The sequence below is a fragment of the Manacus candei genome, unplaced genomic scaffold (genome assembly GCF_025592945.1).
Source record: "Manacus candei isolate 608988 ecotype Guabito, Panama unplaced genomic scaffold, ASM2559294v1 h1tg000015l, whole genome shotgun sequence".
In the NCBI taxonomy this organism is placed as follows: domain Eukaryota; kingdom Metazoa; phylum Chordata; class Aves; order Passeriformes; family Pipridae; genus Manacus; species Manacus candei.
This window is the reverse complement of record NW_026138063.1, coordinates 8,551,856-8,574,167: the sequence shown is the minus strand read 5'-3', so window position 1 is coordinate 8,574,167 and position 22,312 is coordinate 8,551,856. Positions and strand designations below refer to the sequence as shown.

The 22,312-nt window shown below is 40.9% G+C and overlaps 2 protein-coding genes and 1 long non-coding RNA gene across 5 annotated transcripts in view; 2 read left to right on the top strand and 1 right to left on the bottom strand.

Moving 5' to 3' along the window:
- Positions 1–2,209, bottom strand: part of LOC127468408 (uncharacterized) — a 14,357-nt gene extending 12,148 nt beyond the window's left edge. Inside the window, exons 1-2 of one of the 2 annotated variants that reach the window (XR_007903557.1) lie at positions 2,064–2,209; positions 1,629–1,745 (exon numbers count right to left, since the gene is read on the bottom strand). This is a non-coding gene — a long non-coding RNA (uncharacterized LOC127468408). The remainder of the gene's footprint in view (positions 1–1,628; positions 1,746–2,063) is intronic. The other variant, XR_007903556.1, reaches the window with a different exon arrangement.
- The window catches only part of MCF2L2 (MCF.2 cell line derived transforming sequence-like 2), a 218,431-nt gene extending 214,261 nt beyond the window's left edge, over positions 1–4,170 (top strand). The window contains exon 35 of the transcript XR_007903552.1: positions 4,161–4,170. The gene's annotated coding sequence lies outside the window, so the exon portion shown is untranslated. The remainder of the gene's footprint in view (positions 1–4,160) is intronic.
- The window catches only part of DCUN1D1 (defective in cullin neddylation 1 domain containing 1), a 26,120-nt gene extending 3,808 nt beyond the window's left edge, over positions 1–22,312 (top strand). Inside the window, exons 1-7 of one of the 2 annotated variants that reach the window (XM_051781520.1) lie at positions 2,156–2,284; positions 10,335–10,551; positions 11,824–11,992; positions 12,549–12,679; positions 17,156–17,238; positions 17,472–17,568; positions 19,055–22,312. In XM_051781520.1, the coding sequence (XP_051637480.1) occupies positions 2,282–2,284; positions 10,335–10,551; positions 11,824–11,992; positions 12,549–12,679; positions 17,156–17,238; positions 17,472–17,568; positions 19,055–19,134 (780 nt within the window). In that variant the 5' untranslated portion in view covers positions 2,156–2,281 and the 3' untranslated portion in view covers positions 19,135–22,312. Of the gene's footprint in view, positions 1–2,155; positions 2,285–10,334; positions 10,552–11,823; positions 11,993–12,548; positions 12,680–17,155; positions 17,239–17,471; positions 17,569–19,054 lie in introns of those variants that run through there. The other variant, XM_051781521.1, reaches the window with a different exon arrangement.

Sequence of the window (22,312 nt, the reverse complement as noted above, 5' to 3'; positions counted from 1 at the left end):
GGGTGTGTGGATATGAGTGGAATTGGGGCAATCTGGCTGCGTCTGAAGTCTGTGCCTGCCTACTGCAGAGTGCCATGTATGGAGAAGGTAACTCAATCTAATCAGACTGGCTCAGGCTGAGGCACCAAACAGCCTGGCCATGGTGGCCAAGAGCTCTGGGCAAGTTAACTTCAGGTTCAGCAATTCAGACATACCCATGGAAGCACTCTGGAAATGAAGACAGAAGACTGCAGCTTCCACTAAAATCAGACACTAGACTTACAACTTAAATGGCAGTAAGAAGCTACTCCTTTTCTCAGGTACAGTTTCATCTTATAAGTAAACTTAAATAGGGGAAAAAAACAACCAAAAAACAGTAGCATGCATGCTGGGAATAGCATCAATCTGCATTTCACATATTTTTTTATATTTCACCTTCATATCACTGAATCATCTTTTTATCATATTTTTATCTGCCCTGCTTAGAAGCAATTAAGTATGATTTTCCATACCTTTCACAATGGGAATTCATAATGCAGAGGGATTTAGTAAGTTAGGGCAATCAAATCACAAGTCAGTCAAAACACTAAACACAAACACAGTGTGCCCCCAGACACTCCGAAAACCCACCAAGAAACCCTGCAATACAGGAAAGGCTCACAGGCATTAGAGAAAAAACAAGCCACTTAAAAATCCTGCCTCTGTCCTGAGGAATCCACTGCAATCACAGCTCATCTCTCAGATTATTGTTACATGTCGCAATAATTTCCCGGATTGTGTCTCCAGATCACAGGTGGGCTGTCACAGCACGTCAGAGTGATGGCAATTAGGTAACTTGACGAGATAGATTTTCAGGTTTGGCTTTGTCTCCCCTGCCGTGGTTCACGTGGACTGGGCTGGTGTGCAAGTGTTCGTGGCTGTTCACACAGGCCACTCTGCAAACATCCTCAATTTCAAAAACATGCTTTTTGGGAAGGTTCAAGGTATGCAGGCAACTACAGTCTCTCGGGATAGCTGAATTCACACATATTTCCAGACATAATATCCAGACAACTTTTAATTTTCCTGTTCAGAACAGCAGCACAACTGGACACTTCACAGGACAGGCCTGATTTTCCTCACCAAACATGACTTAACTCCTCACACTCCATCTAAGTTTTTCTTTGATTTTTAGCAAAGTAAGCAAGCAGCAAATTAGACCCTTTTCTATAAAAACAGACATATAAACCCTGAACATCTATGATGAGGAATGTCTTTTTGAAGTCTTAATTTCCTTCTAGTGTGTGCAGTCATACCAGTCATGTAATATAAATACAGAAGCTTACTTTAATAGCTCCCAGCTCAGCAGGAGATGAGAGAATAAGATCAGATCTCAAACCTTTGTCCTTCACAACAGCAGTTTGCCACCGCTGTGAGTTTTATCAGCAAATATTCTGCTTCCCCAAACTTCTTCAGCTGCCAAAAGCCTGCGGTAGGTAGAGTAAGCTTTCCTGGGAAACAAACAACTGTCTGGGATACTGGTACAAACTGTGATTTAACTACTGCAGCCTCTTTTGACAGTACATCTGTTTTACTGCAGAAGGGCTACTTCTGTCCACAGCCCCCAAAGGGGATCCCAGCCAGGAGCAGGGAAATCAGGAAAATCTTACAGGTGTGGAGGTGCTCCCGAACGAAGATGCCTGTAAAGCTGCTGCTCCGAGACCTCGCCTTCCCCAGGTCTCCGTGGCTGCTCCGCAAACGTCTTCTGCCTCCCTCGCGAATCCATCCTGGAAAACCCAAGGGATTTTCCCATCTCGCCCCTTTCCAAGTCCAGGCCCCCGGGAACAGCGGCCACGCCCCTGGAGCCCGGCGGGGCCGGCACAGGCGCTCACACCTGACCCTTAACTTTTGATATTGAAGAAATAAGAACATACAGGGAGCTTTCCCGACAGAACACCCGGTCCTGGTGTGAGGAGCCGCTGGGACCCCCCACCCCCGACTTCCCCCTCCGAGCCCACCCCCGGCATCCCCAGGAGGTCGGGGGGGACTCTCTCCTTCCCTTCCCTTCCCCTCTCGGGCCGAGCCCCCCGGCGCGGTGCCCCCACCTCAGCTCCGAGCGCACCGTCCGCTCCCGGCGCTCCGGGGACAGCGGGACGGGCCGGCCCCGCCAGGGCTCGCGGCCCCGCACTGCGCATGAGCGGGGGAAGGCGGCGGAAGGGCCCGTGAGGAGCCGGAGCCGCCGCCGCCGGAGGAAGCGCCGCCGCCGCCGCCGCCCTCAGAGTCCGCCCGAGCCGGGAGGGGAGAGGCCCGCACAGCCCCCACCATGGTGAGCGCCCGCCCGGGGCGCCTCCCGGCCCGGCGCGGCGCCTCGGGGCCGGCCGGGGGCAGCGGGGCCTGCTCGTGGCGCGCTGGGTGCCCGGGAGCGGCCGAAGCGCCGGTGCGGGGGCTCCGCAGCCCGTCACGATGTGCCGGGTCGGGGGTTCCTCGTCCTCCCGCCGGGCAGGGCGGGCAGGGCGCGCGGGGCGCGGGCCGGGGCCGCGGCGAGCGCGGCGGGGGCTGCTCTGGGCAGGGGCCTAAGCGGGGGGCGCCGGGATCCCGCCCAGGCCTCCGGAGGCCCCGCACGGCGGGAGGGGCGCGCTGGCACCTGGTGCGAGGGCTCAGCACCGCCGGGCGGGACGGCGCGGGGGAGCCGAGCTGGGGGCAGCCCGGTGTGTGCCCTGAGCCTGCCCTGTGCCCGCGGCAGCGCTCGGAGGGAGAACAGGGAGCTGCCAGGAGCCGGGGGCTGCCTGGGGTTTTCCTCAGGATTTCGGGCGGCTCAGAGCCCATTAAGTGCTGTCAGTTCGCGGGGAAAACTTGGGTGTGTTGATGCTCCTTAAGCTGGGGTTATGTTGGAGAATTTCTGGTTAATTGTTCTTATGTTTTGGGGAGGCTCCTATTCATAGAGGGGTTGTAAATGAGGACCTTGCAAAGGTCCTCCTGGTGAAGGTCTTGGGACCTTGTAAAGGCCTCTCTTGCATTTTCTCTGTGATATTCCTTTCGTTATAGCTGAGGATTTGCTGTGGACTCCCAAATCAACTGACTTTCTCCCTTCTCTCTTCTTAGAGGGAAACTGCAGTGGTTGGAACAAAATTTGCTGGTTTTGTTTGCCTAAACAAAAGAAAAATACATTCTTTTACTTTAAATAAGAGGGGTCTATATTGGTTTCTTCCATAGTGTCTTATGCACCAGATAGAACAAGTTTATAGTTGTACTTCTAAGCTTTCCCCGTATACAAACGTTGTACAGCTTTAGCTGCACCTGTACAGTTTAAATTAGTACTTTTCTATAGCAGCGGTATTGTCTTAGGAAGGGTGTAGGAGGGAGTCTTAACATCTACTGGTGTACACTTACTAGTATAAGGATATCTTATACTTGCTGTTAATACTATTCTGTCAAGTTGTGTTAAAAACATATTACAAAAATTACAGTGTCACCTTTAATTGATGGAGTTACCTTGGCATAAAAATTTGGTTAGCCAGCATTTAAATTAGTGGTGTGTAGACCTCTAATAAACTTGTCACTGTGTTACTAGTATAATTTTTAATTGAATATTTTGGTGTAGATATTCACTTGCATTTTTTATGAGAGCTTAAGACTGAAGCCTGGGTAAACTTCAGCCTGTAAAGGTGTCTTATTGTAATTCTGCAGGTCTGGGACTGTCTCAAATAGCACTTACACAGTAATGTTACACAACTTTTTATGAAGATTTTTTTCCATAAAAATCACCTAGAGCTGTCTCACAGTATATCCAGTGTACGTATGCAAAGTAAATACACAGTTGATGTCTTGTACATGCATATTTTATTGGCTGGCTCCGTGGTTAGAAATTTAAATTGAACAATGCTGTAGCAAGTGGCCAAGTTACAGAAATAGTAAGGGACGTTATTCTGAGAATAGCTTTTTGTGAGAAACAGCAGAATCCTCTCTCGTGCTTGGTCTTCTTGGAAACACTAAACTGAAGAACCAGCAGCCATATTCTGTGTAGCAATTCTATAGATTGGTATTTATCAGACTGGAGGGAGAAGGTGGATACTCTGTCATGGCCCCGAGCAGAGTTGTTCGGCCCTGCACAACAAATGTGTTCAGGTTGTGCTTGTTGACTCCCAACACCCAGGTGAAAGGATGACATAGACACTGAAGTGGAACTAACTGACAGGCTGCAGCTTGTAGAAGTAGTAAATACAGGATTGTTTCTAGTGCTTGGGCACAGGATTCTGTACCTGTACTTGTGGTATGTCAAAATCCTCTGCTTGGTTAGGGTAAAGGTAGGGAGACTTCTCCACAGAGATCCAAAGATATCCCATTGTCCTGCCCATGTGCACTACTGCTCTGGCTCGTCCTTCCAGTGGCTGTGCCTGGTTCCTGGGGCCAGGTAACCTGTCCAGCACAGTAAATGTTTGGGGCCTGGCTTGTCCTTGCCTCTGCAGCAGTGCCAGCTGGAGCACTGCTGGCTCTCACTTGGTCTCACCAGTGTCCAAATGGCCAGTGCCTTCAGGACAGAGGTTTCCTGCCTTAGAACCATCTGTGTCCAGCATCTGGAATAGACACCACACAGCCTGGTGGGCTCACTCTGGCCTTTTAGGCAACTTGGACAGTGTTTCTGTGGGCGCTCAGGGACACCCCGGCAGAGTGGCTGCGATTGCTGAGAGCAGTCTGCCTCTTTCACCCACTCTTTTGAGCTGGCTGAGCAGCTCCTGTGGAAGTGGTCTTCTTCAACTTCCCTGGTAGGGTGTTCCTGCTTCACCTCATCAGGAGGACAAGTGCTGTGCCCACAAATAAAGGCAGAGCAGTAAGCTGGTCCATTTTACTCTCAGCCATCTTCTCCGAAGAGAAGCGCTACTACCTGTACTATTCTGAATTATTTAAGAAATTTAGGGCTACGTGTGGTACTCCAGGCAAGTTTGTGAGTATCCATATCTGTATCCAGAGCCAAATGCTAACATTGTCTCTGTTTACATTATCTATCATACTATCCAGTTTGTGTGCTCTGAAGAATATTTTTATGCTGATAAATACATAATTTCTTACTGTAAACCTCAGCTGACAGGAAGTTGTAAAATTCAGTATTACAAGAATTCCATGTCTGACGCTGTCTTCTGTAATGTTATTGTACTTCATGACATTGTTATGCAGTGTTTAACTCAACAGGCTGTTCTGCAGGGCTATTTTCTGTGGTGCATATTCATGTCTGTAGCAGTTTGTTGATATTAAATATTTTGGGGTTTGGTGTCCCATAGTAAAACTTGTAGATTCTTGGCATTACACTTAGAGTAGTCGGAGTGCTAGACAAGATGGTGCATGATGTTGTTTCCTCTCTTAGCTTACCAGAGATCCCTTTGAACTAAGGCTGTAAAATCACTTTTAACTAGAGCCATGAAAAAATTATTCAGAAATATGAACTACTCTGAGAACAAGGTGTGAAATTTATTATGTAGCTCTTGATATTTTACTCATGTTTTATGGTGCCAATGCAAATATATGGTATGAATGCAGCTTCTGAGGGCTGAATAGAGCTTCTGCCCCATACCAGAGCTAAGAATGCCAAGCAACTGACTGCTTTATTTTGTCCTTTTTTAGTTGGAAAAGCCCTGATTTTTGGCATTTCCTTCACTGTTCAGGTTAATGTGAATTACCATTACATCTTCTGTGTAGCTATATATTGACCTGCCTGCATGCAGGTACTAAAATGATTTTATCCACTAAAAGAACATTAGAAGGTATAAAAAGCAATTTTAATTTTATGTTGCTTGTGGTTTTTTCCTTGGATTTTGTATCTCAGCAGACTTTGTAAATGGTTTTGTTCTGTTCCACTGCAGACAAATGGATTTCACATCAGTTTGAAACTTGAAGCTTAAAAATGTCCTGATTGTCTTACTTCTTAGAGAAACTGCTTTGGAAAATAAAATGTAGTTAAAGCACATGTTTGTTTACATTATGCAGAAACTATGGCTATCTACTTTAATTGTTTTGTCTTTAACTTGGATTTTTTTTTTTTGTTGGTAGTATACATGTGTGCCATCACAGTTGGTGGATTAAAATGCACTCCGGTGTATTCATAGATTTCTGTTATGATTAACTTTTGTTTTCTTATCAAACATAAATGCTCACGGATTTGCCTTTTAGGCTTTAGCCGTATATTTGTTGAATACCAGCTGTAAACCGGGCTATTCGCAGGTGTCTTGTCGGTTCCTTTAATGGATAGGGCCCAAGGTGGGGTGATTCAGGCCCTGTGGGGGGTGATATTCTCCCGACCATTAGTGTCGCATAGAGCCGTGACCGAGCTGGAGTCGGTGAGGTTCTGGGATGCCGAGCCCGTTGGGTGCGGGCTGGCGGTACTCCGGGATTGAACTGACGTCAGTGGGGTCCTTAGGAAGTGCAGGGATGCTTCCCGCAGCCAGAGCTCTTGCTGGAGTTTAAATGCAGGCAGTACAAAGGCCTAGACTTTGTGGAGGTTGATACTATTTTAGAAAAGGCTTTTACCTGTCACGTGCATGAGAACTTAACAGGCTTTTCTGTGAGTCCTGCCTGAAACAAAGGCACAGATGTCACGTCGTTCAGATTCCCTTAGTTAGTAGTGAAATGAGCAGGAATCGGATCAGCTGTATCGATGCCTGGGAAGGGAAGGGGGGAAAGCAGTGACTGGAGTGACTGTGTGAATGCCTTCTTTGGGGGCCTTAAGGAATTCTGGGCTGCAAAACTGGTCGTGCACTGCTTGTCTGGCTGGTGGCCACATATGACCTTTGAGCAAAGTCCAAGAGCAGGGTTCTGGTGGGGATTCCCAGCTCTCCAGTCCAGGCAGTGTGGGATGTTGCTCTTTCCCATGGACATTATCCAGGAGAGTGGAGCCCTTGTTTGGCTATCATCTATCCAGAAAATATTGATGACCAGTGTGCAGAGCTGATATTTGAATCTGAGCTGACTAAATACTGAGTGTAAAGATATGGAAAAACAATGTTGTGGTCAGAGTTGGTAGATCAGTTCTAGCATTTCCTGTTCTCTAGGCTGGGGAGAAAACTACTTCAGGAAATAAAAGCCCAAGTATTTTTATTTTTTTTAAAATTTGGAATCTTTCACTGAAGTATCTGATCAAGGAAAGGTTATTGAATTAGAATATTCAAATTTGGTACTTCATGGTAAGAGGAAGATTTTAATTTTAAAATTAAATTGATGTTGTACAATCAGATGTTCATTAGAATTAGTGCTGTTTTATTAATCTGCATAATGCAGCTTTTCATTTGGAGAAGTTACTTTGTGTTTGAAAAGTAAGGTCACCTTCTCTCTCTTGTGAGATCCGTATTATGAAAGGTAGCTTGGGTACCACACAAATTTGATCAAAAGCTTGAAGATCTGAATTTTTCCTTTTACCCTTAACCCAAAGAGTAAGACTAGGAATTTGTTTCATTTGTTTTCCACTGGATTTTATCTGTATATATTAGCAAGACAGATATCTGTTAAATAAAATTCTGTCTTCCTTTTCAGCTAGTGTTAAACTTGAGATGTTTTAAGTGGATTGAGTTGCATTGCAGTGCTTACAACTGCAGCGTAAGGTATTTGTTGCCTGATGACTGTAGGATTAAAGGTGCTCTGGCTGCTGTGTTGCACTTAAAACAATAACAGACTGTTAGCACTCGGCTTCTAGAAATAGTCCTTAAAAGTGCAGAAGGTTTGGAACCTGTTCCTGCTTGAAGTGTGGGTTTTTAATGTGCTGAAGGAAGAGCTATAACAGGATAATAAAAACTCAGCAGTAAATCCATCTCTTGCTGTCCTGTAGTAGGCCTTCAAAGAGTGTCCAGTCACTTAGGATGTGGAGCTTCTGCGGAAACATTCATCAAATGTAACGAAAGGGCTTTGGCACTTCTTTACTAAAAATAAACTCATATTTGACCAGTAAAAATATGATTATTCCAGAAAAAGATTATGGCTGAACAGTGTGATTTATTGCATCTTAATATACTACCAAATGCTGTACTGATTAGTGTAATTAGCTGCTTGACTCTTGGCACTTTTGATCTTCTTTTGAAAAGGTTCTATGTTGTCATGATGACTTAGGGAGCCCCAAGCACAGGAAAAGGTCATGTGCATATGTAGGATTTAAATTTTATCATAAATGGGATTTAAGCGGCAATTTTTTGTAATAAATTTCTTTCTCCTTTTGTGACAACATGTAAAACACACCACTTTTTGTGGTCCTGAGCATCCACAGTGAATCCCTCTCAAACCTTCTTGACTTTTAGTGGTCTGTCACTGCTTTAAGAGTTTACCCTTGCCAGGAGCAGGGCAGAACAAAATCTCTTGAGGTTTTATGGAATAGTCACCATTCAAAGGGCTGTGCATACTTATGTGTGCATGTTAAAAAAAACCCAAAACAAATAAACTAATGATTAAAGGCACCAGCTTTGTTGAAAAAAAAAAAAAAAGGAAAAAAGAAAGGAAAAAAAATAAAAGCTATGGTAATTAAGTGTGACTGCCCTGTAGTGCATCTGAGTCTGGTGATGCAGCAGTCTGGCTCTGTGGAACCGATTAGAGGAAGCTGGTAATTGATAGAGAACATTAAATTTGGGATTGTTTCATCTTCATTTGGGATTTCATTCAGAGGTTTGTTTTCATATATCTGAGTTAACAATACATTTTTAAAAACTGCAACTAAAAATGCATTAGTCATTTCTGGAAGTCATTCCACGTGGATTTGTCAGCGCAGTGATTTCTGTGGCACTCTGAGCTCACTCTGCAAGGTGCTGAATGTCTGCTGTGGAGCCAAGTGTGCACAGACAGGCAGCAGTGGGTCTGCACAGGAACTGCTCTCATGGCCTGGCCTTTACCTGGAACCGCTTCAGAAACGTCTTTGTAGTAAAAGATCCAGCTTGAGAAACTTGTTCAAGAGACTGAATTAAAGCAGCAGCACATCGTAACTTTAGAAATGATGTAGCCTGATATCACAGTGTGTTAGGTCTGCAGCTTGAGCTAAAATTTTGGCTTCAGCAAAGTGTTGAAGATGTAGAGTGGGTTTGGTTTGGGGGGGAATTTTTTTTAAGGAGAACTTAAAGGGTATTTGTGTGTTTAGTGTATTATGTGGGTATTGGTTTAAACCAGATGTGATGCTCTTGTATTTTTTTAAAGTGAAATTACCTGGAGCTGGTAATTTCACTATTCTTACAAATAATAGTGTTCACACTCATTGTTATCAAGGCACAGAAAACTGTATCTGACTTTTAGGACAGATGAATTTGTGTTCTGAAGTGTTAATTCTTTGTTTTAATGATAATGTGCTTGGACAGTAATTATCCTTTGTAATTAAGAGCTTGAGCTCATACTACTCCTAAACCATTCATTCTTTGGCTGAGGATAGTTTATCACGTCTTGGGATTTTCTTTGCCCTTTTTCCCCATACTCCTTGAGAAGGAGCCATGGAAATTACAATAATGAACAGATCATACAAGTTTTGGTTGAATACAAGGTAAACGAAAAATTAAATATTTGCACCATGTAAGAAGTCCAATCCTGACTTAAAATTTTGTCGGAACTTTTATTTACCAAGTTGTAGTGTTGAGAGTCCTTTTGCTTTGACTGCGTTGAGTGAACTTTGAATTTGGATGTAGCTCAGGATCTGTGCATTTGCTCTCTCCTGATCAGCACTTAGTTTTGTGTAACTCATACCCTTGAAATACTAACTGTGCTTCTCCTCATCAGAAATATCCTTGGGAATCCCTCTTTGCTGATCTTACTGGCAGCAAGTTCTCCGTTCAGCTCTGTGCTAGAGCAGAGGGATGTCTCTGGGTCTGGGCAGGAGGCCTCTGGAATTCAGAACTCTCACCTTGGCTACTCACTCCCCCACTCGCCTCTGGCAGAATTACCTACCCTTTTTTTTTTAGCTTCAGTTGCTGCACCTGTGAAATGGAGACAATGCCTCCTCACAGGAATGTTTTGCAAATTATGTAGGTGGAGTTGAGGACTTTCAAAAGTGAAAAATCTCATAAAAAAAAAAAAAAGTCTTTAAGGTATTTCGGTGTGTAGCTCCTTGAAATGGGTGACCCAGCTAGTCCCTTGTTGCCACCAAGGGGCACTTCGGGAGATCCTGTCGAGGTCTGGCCCTGGTCCTGCAGTAGCTGGGAGCAAATGGACAGCAGCCTCCTGCTCAGGGATGGTGAGCTGTTCAACCAGCTGTTCAGCCTGCTCTGCCCCAGCCTCGGAGCCAGTTCATCAAATATTTTGATATCTTAATTGCTTGGGAAAATTATAGAAGTCCTGATTTAAAAAAACATAGAAAGGACTGATTTTTCATTTATTTGTTTATTCTTCCAGTAAATATTTCTACTTACAGTATTGTCTGTTTTCACTAGAACAAGTTGAAATCGTCACAGAAGGATAAAGTGCGTCAGTTTATGGTCTTCACACAGTCTAGTGAAAAGACAGCAGTGAGTTGTCTCTCTCAAAATGACTGGAAGTTAGATGTTGCAACAGACAACTTTTTCCAAAATCCTGAACTTTATATACGAGAGAGCGTTAAAGGATCATTGGACAGAAAGAAGTTAGAACAACTATATAACAGATACAAAGGTGAGTACCCTGAACTTTAAGGCTTATTTCCTTGTTGTATGTATATATTCTTAATTACAGTGTATTGGTGCTGCTATGCTCCCGTGCTGGGAAATCTTAACCAACTCTTTCAGCTTTGTTTTTCTATTACTGATAATACAAGTTAGAAGGGGAATATGTGTAGGCTTCTGCTTCACAGGGATTACATACAGGTGCTTTATGTGCTCTAAGTGTTAAGTACATTTATACAAGATGAGGGTCTGGAGCTGGAATTGTGTGTGCAGTGAGAAACTGTAGTGGTTAATGAGGATTTCAGGTGATTCTTTTGGGGAAAGCAGGACTCAGGACTTGATCCTGACAAAATGAAGGGTGGCATACCAGGGATGGGTTCTACCTTAATTTTTATTCACCTTGGGCTTATTATCAGATAATTACAAAGAGTGTAACAGAAAACAAAGCCTGTTTATCTGTTACATCACCAGTGTTCAACCGATGGTACCGTACCACAGATAGTACAGTGAATTCAGTGCAGTAGAACAAATCCTGTGTTTTAGCACTTAGAAAAAATCTGAGTGCTGTGTTTTCTGTCAGTTTTCATATGTGTGCATAATCCAAATACCATTTTCCTGAAGTCTTTGTTGGCTTGCATTAGTAGATCTTTGTTAGTGCAGTTGAAATATGAGCATCTCACTTCCAGACCAGATGTTGATTCCTCCGTGGAAAGAGGAGTGTGACTGGCTGACTTGGAATCATCGGTAATGGGGCAGTGTAACTTCCCCTTGGAGGTTACCCTGTCCAATCTCCTGCATGCTGGTGGTGCCAGGAAATGCATAAAACTACAGTTGGGGTAGTGGTTGATGGGCAGATTTGGGTATTAGTACAGCTTGCAAAGGGACACTGCACAACTGCTAATAATGGGACACAGATCATCAGCCTTACCGAAGATGCCAATAATTAAGTGTCCTGGGGGGAGAGAACCACTGTGCTCTGTGTGGAATGAGTCAGAATATCATGCATAGTATTAGGCAGAAAACAAATGTTTGTGGTGCTTCTTTGTCTCTCAGTGAAAATAACATGAGCTTCATTGTATGGGAGGCTTTATTGCAGTAACTGCCTCAATTGTTAAAGCTTAACCATTGAGAATACAATTTAATTTTGTTTTTAAAATACTCGCTTACAAAGGCTGATCCCAAAAATGGCTTCTTGAAAATGTTTCCTTATCTTAAATATACTTGAGCAAATTGGCTTTTTCAAATACCTGTTTTTCTTGATACTTACTTTTATGTCCCAAAGATCCTCAAGATGAAAATAAAATTGGTATAGATGGTATACAGCAGTTCTGTGATGATCTAGCTCTTGACCCAGCCAGCATTACTGTTCTCATCATTGCATGGAAATTCCGAGCTGCAACGCAGTGTGAGTTCTCAAAGCTGGAATTCATGGACGGAATGACTGAGCTGGGGTAAGTGGTTAATAAGTGGTAGATGTTGACAGTGTGATCCAGTGTCCTATTCTGGGGAATTCTCAGTCACGTTGCCCTCTCAAAGACTTTTGAGAGTCCAGCATCACTTGTCTGCCTCTGTAAAAATGCATCTGCTGTCTGTGTGCTGGATAATTGGAGAAGAAGGGAGGGAGCTTTGAGTGCCCCTTGCCTTGGTTGTGTGAGCATTTCAGGCAGTTGCCACAGAGCTGCTCAGGGTGGTAAAGCAGGGATGTTGGTTTGCAGTCAGGCATACCTGGGTTTTCTCTGAGAGCGTAGCAGTCTTTATCACATTTTTCTAAAAGTCCCATAGATTATAGGATCTGATGTATCAGGTAGTATGTGCAAATGCAATGTGAAGAAATAACAACAAAGAAATGAAATATTGCTGCGTAGGTGCAGACTCATTAAAGGCATCCTGAGTTTTGTTTTGATAGTTGTATTCCACAAACAGTTCATAGATTTTTGTTTATGTTATAACTCATGTTTTCATGGTAAAATGAATAATACATGAATAAACATGCTTCTTAAACTGCAGATGTGACAGCATAGAAAAACTGAAGGCCCAGATTCCTAAAATGGAACAAGAATTAAAAGAGCCAGGAAGATTTAAGGATTTTTATCAGTTTACTTTCAACTTTGCAAAGAACCCGGGACAGAAAGGTTTAGGTATGTATTCTTAATCATAAGCATTTGTTCAAAAACATAGAAAATGGCTGATTAGAGCAGGAAGTGAATGTGCTGTTGTGATCCAGTGAGTCTGAAAGATAATCACCCCTGGGCTAAAATACATCTCTGTGTTGTGAAAGATAGATGTCAGTTTAAGGTGTTCAAATTGATAGAAATATTTGCATCATTAATAAAGGCTACAAAATTTTATGAGAGAGGGTTTATTCTTTCACTGTGTGTGTGCAGTGCTCAGTAAGCACAATGGATTATGGTTTTACATTAAAGACATAATTGCACCACTTAGAATTTGCAGCACTGAACAGATTAATTGAATTTTTACTTTTAGGATAAATTGAAGCTGTAAAACCGTTTTAATAAGCACACACTCGTGCAGTCTCTCACAACACCAAAAATGCTTGCAAATGTCTTGGCAAAATAGAATTGGAGTAGTACAAATGGATTACTGTGTCCTGGGCCTGATGCCTGTTGTTGTGCTATTGGTAATAGGTGTCTACCTACAGCTTTTTTTCCCCCCTCGTTTCACTGAATGCTTTTTTCATTATTTCAGGGCTCATGTGCCGACTGTGGCTTTGGTTAGTGTAACAGGTGAAGTGGAAGAGTCACTTATTCAAAATAATTTCAGAACATTACAGTTCAGATGGAACTAATTGAAAAACTGTAGCTCTGGCTACTCAAAACAGCAAAAATGAGGGAACAAAAATTTCTTTCAAGCAGTAATGTTAAAAAGCCAGAATGCACGTTAATTTATATACACTGTAATTGAGATATCAACCATAAACTATAATTTCATGATTCTGTAGCTGTTAACTTCTTAACTGTTCTACTTTTGAGTGAAAGCAAAATACTGAAAGACCAGTAGGTTCTTCCTTGGCAACTTGTAAGTTTATTTTCCTCAGTAAAGAAAATGCCCTAATACTGCCACAGAAAACCTGCCACAGCTTTGTACTCACAGGCTGTGTAAAGATGAGCCTTCCACTTTAGTTTTATATGTTTTTATGTAAGGACCAACTTTTGGCTTTAAATAAGTATTGGCTTTAAATAAGTATTGAAAAGACAACTCTTGTGTCTTGGTTTCAACTGTGTCATTGTTAAACATCTTTCTGTATCTTGTTTTTTGTTTTCAATTGGATTATGAATTTCATTGTCTTTAAGGAAGCTTCAGAGTACTGTGAAGCAGTAGGAAAATACTTGTGCATGCTTGTAGTCAGATCTGAATCATGCAAGTAAATGATTGTGCTGATTCTTATGTCTTGTACAAAGATTAATTTTTTTAGGCTGCTACAAGAAGGAAAACGTGGGAAGGTAGAAGTTAGGATGTGGGAAGTGTCAGTGTAGAGTTTGTTCTGCAGTGTGAATGGTTGCAGGGTTTTGTTCTTCGATTTTGTTTTTTTAATGGTTACCATTGTAACATTTGTATGTTGTTTTCAATCTTTAAACAGCTTTAAACAACAAGGAGCATTTTGTAGAATCCCTGTAAGGTGGTAAAAATGAAATGAACAAATTCCAACGATACCATAATTACATGACCTTTTTTAGTTAGTTTTCTCAAAGCTTCAGAATAACAGAACTGTTTGATTTAGTACTTACCTTTTATTTTCTTTTCCATATTTTAAGGTACAAGGAAGACTTGCATTCCTTTTCTAAATCCCTCACAAATCCTGTATAGAAATGAATCTGTTGAGTGTCCCAGATGGAACAGACTTCCATAAAAATGACTTACCAGGAAAACTAATTCCCTTGCTTTATTTCTCATTCATCATAAAGCTTCTTTATGCAGGTTAAGCTCTAACAGTGACAAAGTATAGTTTTCTCAGATCTATATAGGATATACACAGTATAAGGTGGGTTTTTTGATTGCTTTTGTTTTCAAGTCTGGGTCTGGAAGTGATGTACTGAGCTTAAAATCCGGATGCTTACCAGCCCTTTTGGTGCTCATAAATACACAGTTCTAGGCATGAATTTACAGCAGGGCAGAGTAATTCTGAAAACCCTGAAGGAAAAGAATATTGGGAGAAGTACAGTGCTGCAAAGTAAGTGCTCCTAGTTAGGCAATTCATTTTGGTGTGTCTGAATAACTGCTTGTAGGAACTTGCAAATTGATTTTAATGTATATTGGTCTCTAATCTTGCAAACATTGTGCAGTAGTTCAGGCACAGCTCTGGAAATGTATTTCCTCTGCATAATTCCTTACTGCTGTCTAAGTACTGTGGATGTCTTAAAAGTTCTTGTGCATTTTGCATACCATTGGAGAACCCCTTGTAGCTGGTGTTCATCTCAAACACTGTTTGCTTCTCTTGCATGTCTCTGGATAAAACTCAAAATGGAGTATATACTTGGAGGCTTTCCTGTTTGATCCATGAGGATTTTCCTGAGCATTCTTACATTTATGAAAACCTAAAATTATATCTTTAACTTCCAATTTTGTTATTTCATAAAATTTCTTTTAAAACATGTAGTTTGTCCCAAGGCATTATGTCTACTCATACAATAAGTTTGAAGTTGCAGTATCCTGAGATTTTTTAACAACCTTTGCTTACCCGCAAGAATTATCTCAGAACTGGATAAGCATGTCAGAATGCACAGTTTGTTTATAGTGATTGTTTACAAATCACTGTAAAGACCTTGCATTTCTGTGTGCATACCATTAATGCAGCACAGGTAAATAAAACTTAGTTTTCTAATCTGTTTCCTTGAGGAACTGATCAGCTCCATCAGAAGTTTGTTAATTTTTAGAAAGACAGTAGTTTTAGTTGAGAACTAAAATGCATGGTTTTGTATCTGAATCTTCTGTTGAAGAGAGATACCAAACCTTTGCAGTCTTGAATTATGTTTGCCATTTTCACATACAGCATATTTACCGAGGAGTAGTGACTTGTTTCTAATCTGTCTCTTCTTCTCGAGGCTCAGACTTACACTTTTGTCTGAAGTCACACCCCTTTGCAGTTGCTGGAAAATCCTTCATGGATTTTATTCAGAAGCATTATAATGTGACTCTGCTGTTCGAAAAGAACTTTTAATTTCAGATATTAAACAATTCAGGAACTCACAATCACCGTCTATTTTCCCTTCAGCAGTGCAGATTTCATGCTTTGTTTTGTTTGCTGTTGATTTCATCTCCAAGATCTGCCTCCCCGGGTTTTTTTAAATATTTGGGCATCCTGGGGGAAGGGAGTGGTGGTGTTGGGTTGTTGGTTTGGGCTTTTTTCTTGAGGTGCAGTTGATCCCGTGCCTTTTCTCTTTCCTTTCACAAGAAGATTGTTTATGGAACAAATTTGCTAGACTGCAAAATATATAAGAGCTTTTTTTAAAAAAATAGGCCACTTACATGGGCAGGCTTTTGGGACCACTGTATGTATTTGGCTAAGGATACTGAATTTGGGAATTCACAGGGAGTAGTGTTTTGTTCTGCAGCACAGAGGAATTGCTTGGTAATTCCTGGTAATGCAGGTGACACTGGGCAAAGAGTTACATATCTGGGTTCTAAATTGCCTTTGTCAGCTAACAAGTTACTGTCTGCCACTACTAAACAGTAAATGCATGTCAGTTTAGCCCTTGGCACATGCCAGGGAGGTGAGTTGTCTTTCTTTTCCCTTCCATGCCAGACTAACCAGGCTCTTTCTTTAACTGCTGCACTCCTAACAGCACCCGTGCCTGAGAGGCTGCTCTGAAATGGGTCAGGTCAGATTTCTCAGTTGTCCTGAGAAACTGATTCCAGGCAAACAGAAATTTCACAGGAATCTTCAGGGAAAAAACAAAACAAACAAAAAACCAACAAAAAAAGCAAGATGCAGAGGCTCCAAGCCAACCAAACCAAAAAACACCCCAAACCACCAACAAAAAACCCCCAACCAAAACCAAAACCAGCCCGACCAAAATAATGCCAACAAACACACCATCAAGTGTCTGTCTGCTTAAAGACACTACTTAAAGATCTTTTTTTCCCAAGGAAATCTGATTGCAGAAATGAACACTTGACAAAAGCCTTGTTACAAAGGCAGGACCTATAATAAGGTTGTTCTAAAAATGAAATCATGAAAGGCCAGTTTTATGTAAATTGTATTTTATATATTTAAAAAAAATGAAAGCAGATCTCACTACAAAATACTGCAGATTTTCTTTTCAAGTCAGTAACATTTCTAAGCCAAAAATATTTCTCTGATATTTAATTATGTATTGCTATATAGCAAAAGGCACATGAAATGTCCTTGTGTGTTTTGGATATGTTAGATATTAATATGGGCAATTTTCAGTTCTATATTCAATAGTATCAAAATCTAACATACTTGTGTAACACTTTATTTATGGTTGCCTTTTTGTAAAGGATCCATGAGTATATTTGCATTAGTTTAATCTTTTCACCTTTCTGAATATATAGTTCATCCTAGTGTTAGATACTTGTGGAGATTATATATTTGATATGTATATCTCTAAAAGTAATATATTTTAATATTACAGATTTAGAAATGGCCATTGCCTACTGGAATTTAGTACTTAATGGAAGATTTAAATTTCTAGACTTGTGGAACAAATTTTTGTTGGTAAGTTTAAATCTTTACTTAAGCTGGATTGCAGTATTTTCAAAACTTGGAAGATAAACATGTTTATCAAGTAGATGAAATAGACTGTCTTGACCCAAATCCCAGATATTCATAGTGTGTACAAGAGAAATACGTTTTGGGGATATGGATGTGTCCAAGACAGTAAAAATGAATGTGTAATAGGGTTTTAATTTATTTTTTTAAAAATATAAATTTTCTACTCCTCTGAACAGGAACATCATAAAAGATCAATTCCTAAGGATACCTGGAACCTTCTTCTAGACTTTAGTACAATGATAGCAGATGATATGTCTAACTATGATGAGGAAGGTAAACATTTCCATTTTCTTTCATTAACTTCTAACTGTGTTTTATGCTACATTCATTAATGTGTGTCTGCTTTGGCACAGCTGTCTAATAACAGCACAATTAGAATATCCCCAGTGATCTAAAGCCCAGTCACAGCTGCTTTAATGCATGTTGTAAACATCTGTTTGTTACTGCAGGTTTAAGAAAGAAATGCTGAAACTTCCATAGAATCCATTTTCTTTTTTTCTTCTGTCTGAGCTCAGACACAAATTCTTTCTTATTGAGACAAACCCTGATATTTGTGCATTTAAAACCCATGAATTCTCTGTCGGTGGGAGCAGTTCTTGGCATCTTCATCCAAGGAACTGACCCATGGCCCAGGCAGTTCTGTGTAGGGTGCTCTGGTTTTACTGCATTTCGTAGCTGAGAATGTTTTTTAAGTTTGGTTGCCTCGGTTCATGTGAGGGTTGGCCATGTAAGGCTATAGAAGTGAAGCTGGCAGCACACAGGGATTGCTAAACATAAGTCACTTCCTACCAAATGTGTTTCTTGTAAACTTCTATATCGATCTTTCTCAGTCCCATCTGTAGCCAAGAACAGCTGATCACCCTCAGTGCTTGGCAGCACATCAGTTCAGTGAGGGGAGGAGACTAAACTTGTGATACCTCCAGAGCAGAGGGGAGCAAACTTCTACAACTTCATTTAATAATTATGGACAGTTCTCATTCCCCTGTCATCGAGAAAATGCTGCTGCCTGCAATAAATCCATGTAGTTTAGAAAGACTAAAGGTAGAAAATACGTTTGAATGATTTGGAATAAAAATATTCGAAGGAGAAAAAAGCCCACCAAAACCCCACCCATGATTATTTTTAACCTTCACGTGACCATCATGTACAAGACTGGGGACTCTTTGGTTTTGGCTGCCCATAATGTGTAAAATATTGTTATGTATTTCAACTGCCTCCTGGGGAGGAATGTGGAGGAGTGTATGGAGTGTTACAGGAGCCTTCTGGGGCATCAGACTGGCAGGGTGTGCTTGGCTGTGCTCAGGTGTGGCTGAGTGTGCTGGTTCTAACAGATGATGAGCTTGGCATTGATGCAAACCATACTGTGAGCAGTAAATGCTGTAGAATGTTCTGTTTATGCTGCTGCTCACAGCGTGAACTGCTCCATCCAGTCTTCAGCACTCCTTAAGCAGCTACTGCCATCCTGCAGGTCAAGTTGGAGTCCTGGTGCCATTGTCAGGTTGGTTTTTTTTTTATGGAGGTGGCATTTTTTTTGTTTTATTTTGTGAGGAAGATGACCTTTGAAAGAGATGGGTTTAAAGGAAGCAGAAATCTTTAACCAGCTCTTAAATTTCAAGCAAGAAAATCAAATTCTGATTTTGTTAGCTAGAAACTCTGCCTGGTTTAAGACTGGAAAGTAAAGAGCTTGTTTGGAACTGAAGCTTTTAAAAGAATGGCTTGTTGAACAGAGTTATAATGTTCTGGTGTTTTTATCTTTTAGGGGCATGGCCAGTTCTTATTGATGACTTTGTGGAATTTGCACGCCCTCAAATTGCTGGGACAAAAAGTACGACAGTGTAGCACTAAAGGACCCTTCTAGAGTGTACATAGTCTGTACAAATACCTGAAATGGAAAATTGCACAGTCAATTTCTGCTGGCTGGACTGAACTGAAGATCAATCCTCACAATATGGCTGAGGGTTGAGACAAACCTTTAAGGATACATCTTGGACCATATCATATTTCATTCTTCTCCTGGTGGTTTGGGCTTTTCTTCTAGTCTGGACCACTCTTGCCCGTTAAAATTCCAACATTGTGGATTTCATCATGGATTTATTTTTTGTTGGTGGATCACCCTAGTTTCATCTCCCATAAGTCCTAGAAGCTTTATAATTATTTTGAGGTTTCTGGTTTCACATGAAGCACAATGCTGGTCATCATCAGACAACTGTTGTATGGCATCTGAATTATACAGATCAACATCGAAACAATTTTTAAAAGAATCCTTAAATATACACTTGGGGCTGGTTGCAAAGACTGTACTGAGAGCACTTCCTGCAAGAGTGATATATTTAAGTGTCCTGGGTCCCAGTTTTTTCTTTTCTGGAAAAGTGCAGGTATTGTCTAAGTGAGTTTGAGTATCTGGTAAAAACAAATACAGAACTAAGCAAGCAAGCCCAAGGTTGTTGATCCTGGGGTCTCTCGGTGCCTCCCTGCCTGGTTTGATCGTGCCCAGCTGGCTGCGAGGGCAGCTGAGCTACGACACAACTCTGTGCACTTACAGCACCCACGTGTGATGTCAGAGCCCTCAGTGACATCAGTGAGATGAGCTGTGTGTGTCCTCATAGCATCCAATATTCCCTAGGTTACTGTCTAAGAAATCAGATTTCATTGCAGTTCTGAAATGCTTATCTGTCTGTCAAAGAAAGGTTTTTCATTTCTGTGGAAATCGAAAACTTGAATATACTGAATTTGTGTCTTAACTGTTTGCTACACAATACAGTATTTTAAATTGAGATGTGTAACTTTTATGGTTGAGGTATGATGAAGCAAATGGCCCTGTTGTACAAGAAGCTGGTGAGTTTGATGTGAATCTAGGTTTTGAAACCATTATCCTGATAAGTAAGTTAAATCTTTGTAACATAGAGGTACTGCCGTTACGGATGACACCCTTTTTTCAATTATTTTGTTGAGTTTTCCTTAAATTGACATATCACTGTGGTTGCCAAATACAGAAATTAAGAGTAAAGCTTTCCCAAACAAGCACAGATCAGATACAAACTACTACACTGGCTTTGTTTGTTTAAATTATTTTGTTGATCACTACTTTTTACTGTCTTACTGCGTTTGACTAAATCAAGTTCATTTGGTTTAAAGCAGGTTTTATCAGATGCAATTATTCTTTAATATTACAAGAACTCTTGAGCTGCTTTTGTGGTCTTCTACTCCTCACTTAGTTACTTGTGAAGAGATTTGATAAATCCTGCTCTGTAAAACAAGCTGGAAAGAAGAAGCTCCAGGAGAGGAGACAGACCGGAGTCACAAGTGAGGAGAGAGGGTTGAGTTTGTGCTCTAAATAGTGCCGTGATAAGGCCAGAATTATTTTTGAGATGAGTCACTGGTACTTGCACTAAACAGCAGCACACTTTTACGCAGATGCTAAAAGTATTTTAGGGAAAAATTGAAAAATATTAAACGGATGAAATTTTTTTATTTGTACTCTCTGAAATTGCCCTTAAGGCTGGCTCCCCTTCCAGCAGTGCCCTTTTAGCAAATCCACTTGTGCATTGATTCCAAAAATACAGTTCCACAAAAACATTGCAAACTTGCTCCAGCTACTGGAATTGGCTATGCCAAAAACTGTGTGTTTTGCTGCTTTCAGTATATCCTTTCTCAATTTTGTGTAAATATAAATGGGGACTTTAAATTTCAGGGGTGGGTGGGGTGGAAAAAAGCTCAACAAGGTATCTCTGCGTGCTGTTTTCTGTCTTGAGGGTTTTGGTACCGTTTCAGATTGATTAGTTCAAGTATTGCTGTGTTTGGAGAGAACTGACTTGCTTTTTATCCCAATACAGACTTGTCCCTCCAAAAAGTCTGAGATTGGGCAGTGGCGAAATGCCGTGGTGTTTTAAAGACTATTCCTTTTGAATGCAAGATCTTTTCAACAAAATAGTGTTGTCATCAGTTTGGTACTACATGCTTATAATTACTGTGTAATTATAAAGAAATACATAAAACTTCGACTTATTGCAGAAAAGGGGTTATTTGTGCTATCATGGCATCTTAAAAGTTTTTCAAAATGACTGAAGTTGAAAGAAACATTGATTTAGCAGGGTGTTGTTTTAAGGACAAAATGCCTGATTACAGGGAATATTTTGTATTGAAACGTGCTCGGATGTGGCCATGTGTGTTTTTCCTTTATATATTTGTGTGGGTTTTTTTCTTTTTTTTTTTTTTTTTTTTTTTAAGAATGCAGCCAGTTGCTTCCTTGGATTGCTTTAATTCGTAAGTGCTTATGTCTTCAATTCGATGATCTCCCCACAAATGGATCGATTTAATTTTGCCAAATGTCAAGGAAAAAAAAAAAAAAAAAAGAAGGCAAACATCAAGTTTGTAACCTGTTTTTATACATTAAAAAATGTACAAAATTAGAAGTGCCCTGATATAAAACACTTAATCTCGAGATTATATTTAGTAAAAATCCGTCATTTACATATCTCTGTAAGTTCAAATGTAACTTCTTACAATCCCTCTCATTACCAACAGAGGCAATAAAGCTCCAGTGAAATTGCCATGACTGAGGCTTCTCCTGCATTGTTTCAGTGTATTATTTGTAAGACTTATTTCTGGAATGTTCTTTTAAGGAGTGGGGGTGGGGGGGAAAGCATGGAATACTTGTCTTCTGCATAAAATAGTTTCGTGGTAAGTTGTTTTTTTCTTTTTGGGGAAAAAATAATCTAAAAACTGCTTGTTGTACATGTGTACAAGTCCCCACGGAGCCGGTGTTCCCAGCCCTCGGCATTGCCATTCCCTAGCATGTGAAGGAAGACACCACACACACTGCAGTGGTTTAAATGTGGCTGAAGACCATCCTACAGTAGTGAAGTGACTTTTTTTTATCAACCTGTTAATAAGTAACTTATGACCTGCTTCAAAACTGTTTTACAATGAAATCCGTGCTGAGAAATCCTTATTTAAGAAAGATATAATTTTTTAAGAATGCATTTAATAAACTTTTGTCATTCACACTTTATTTAAA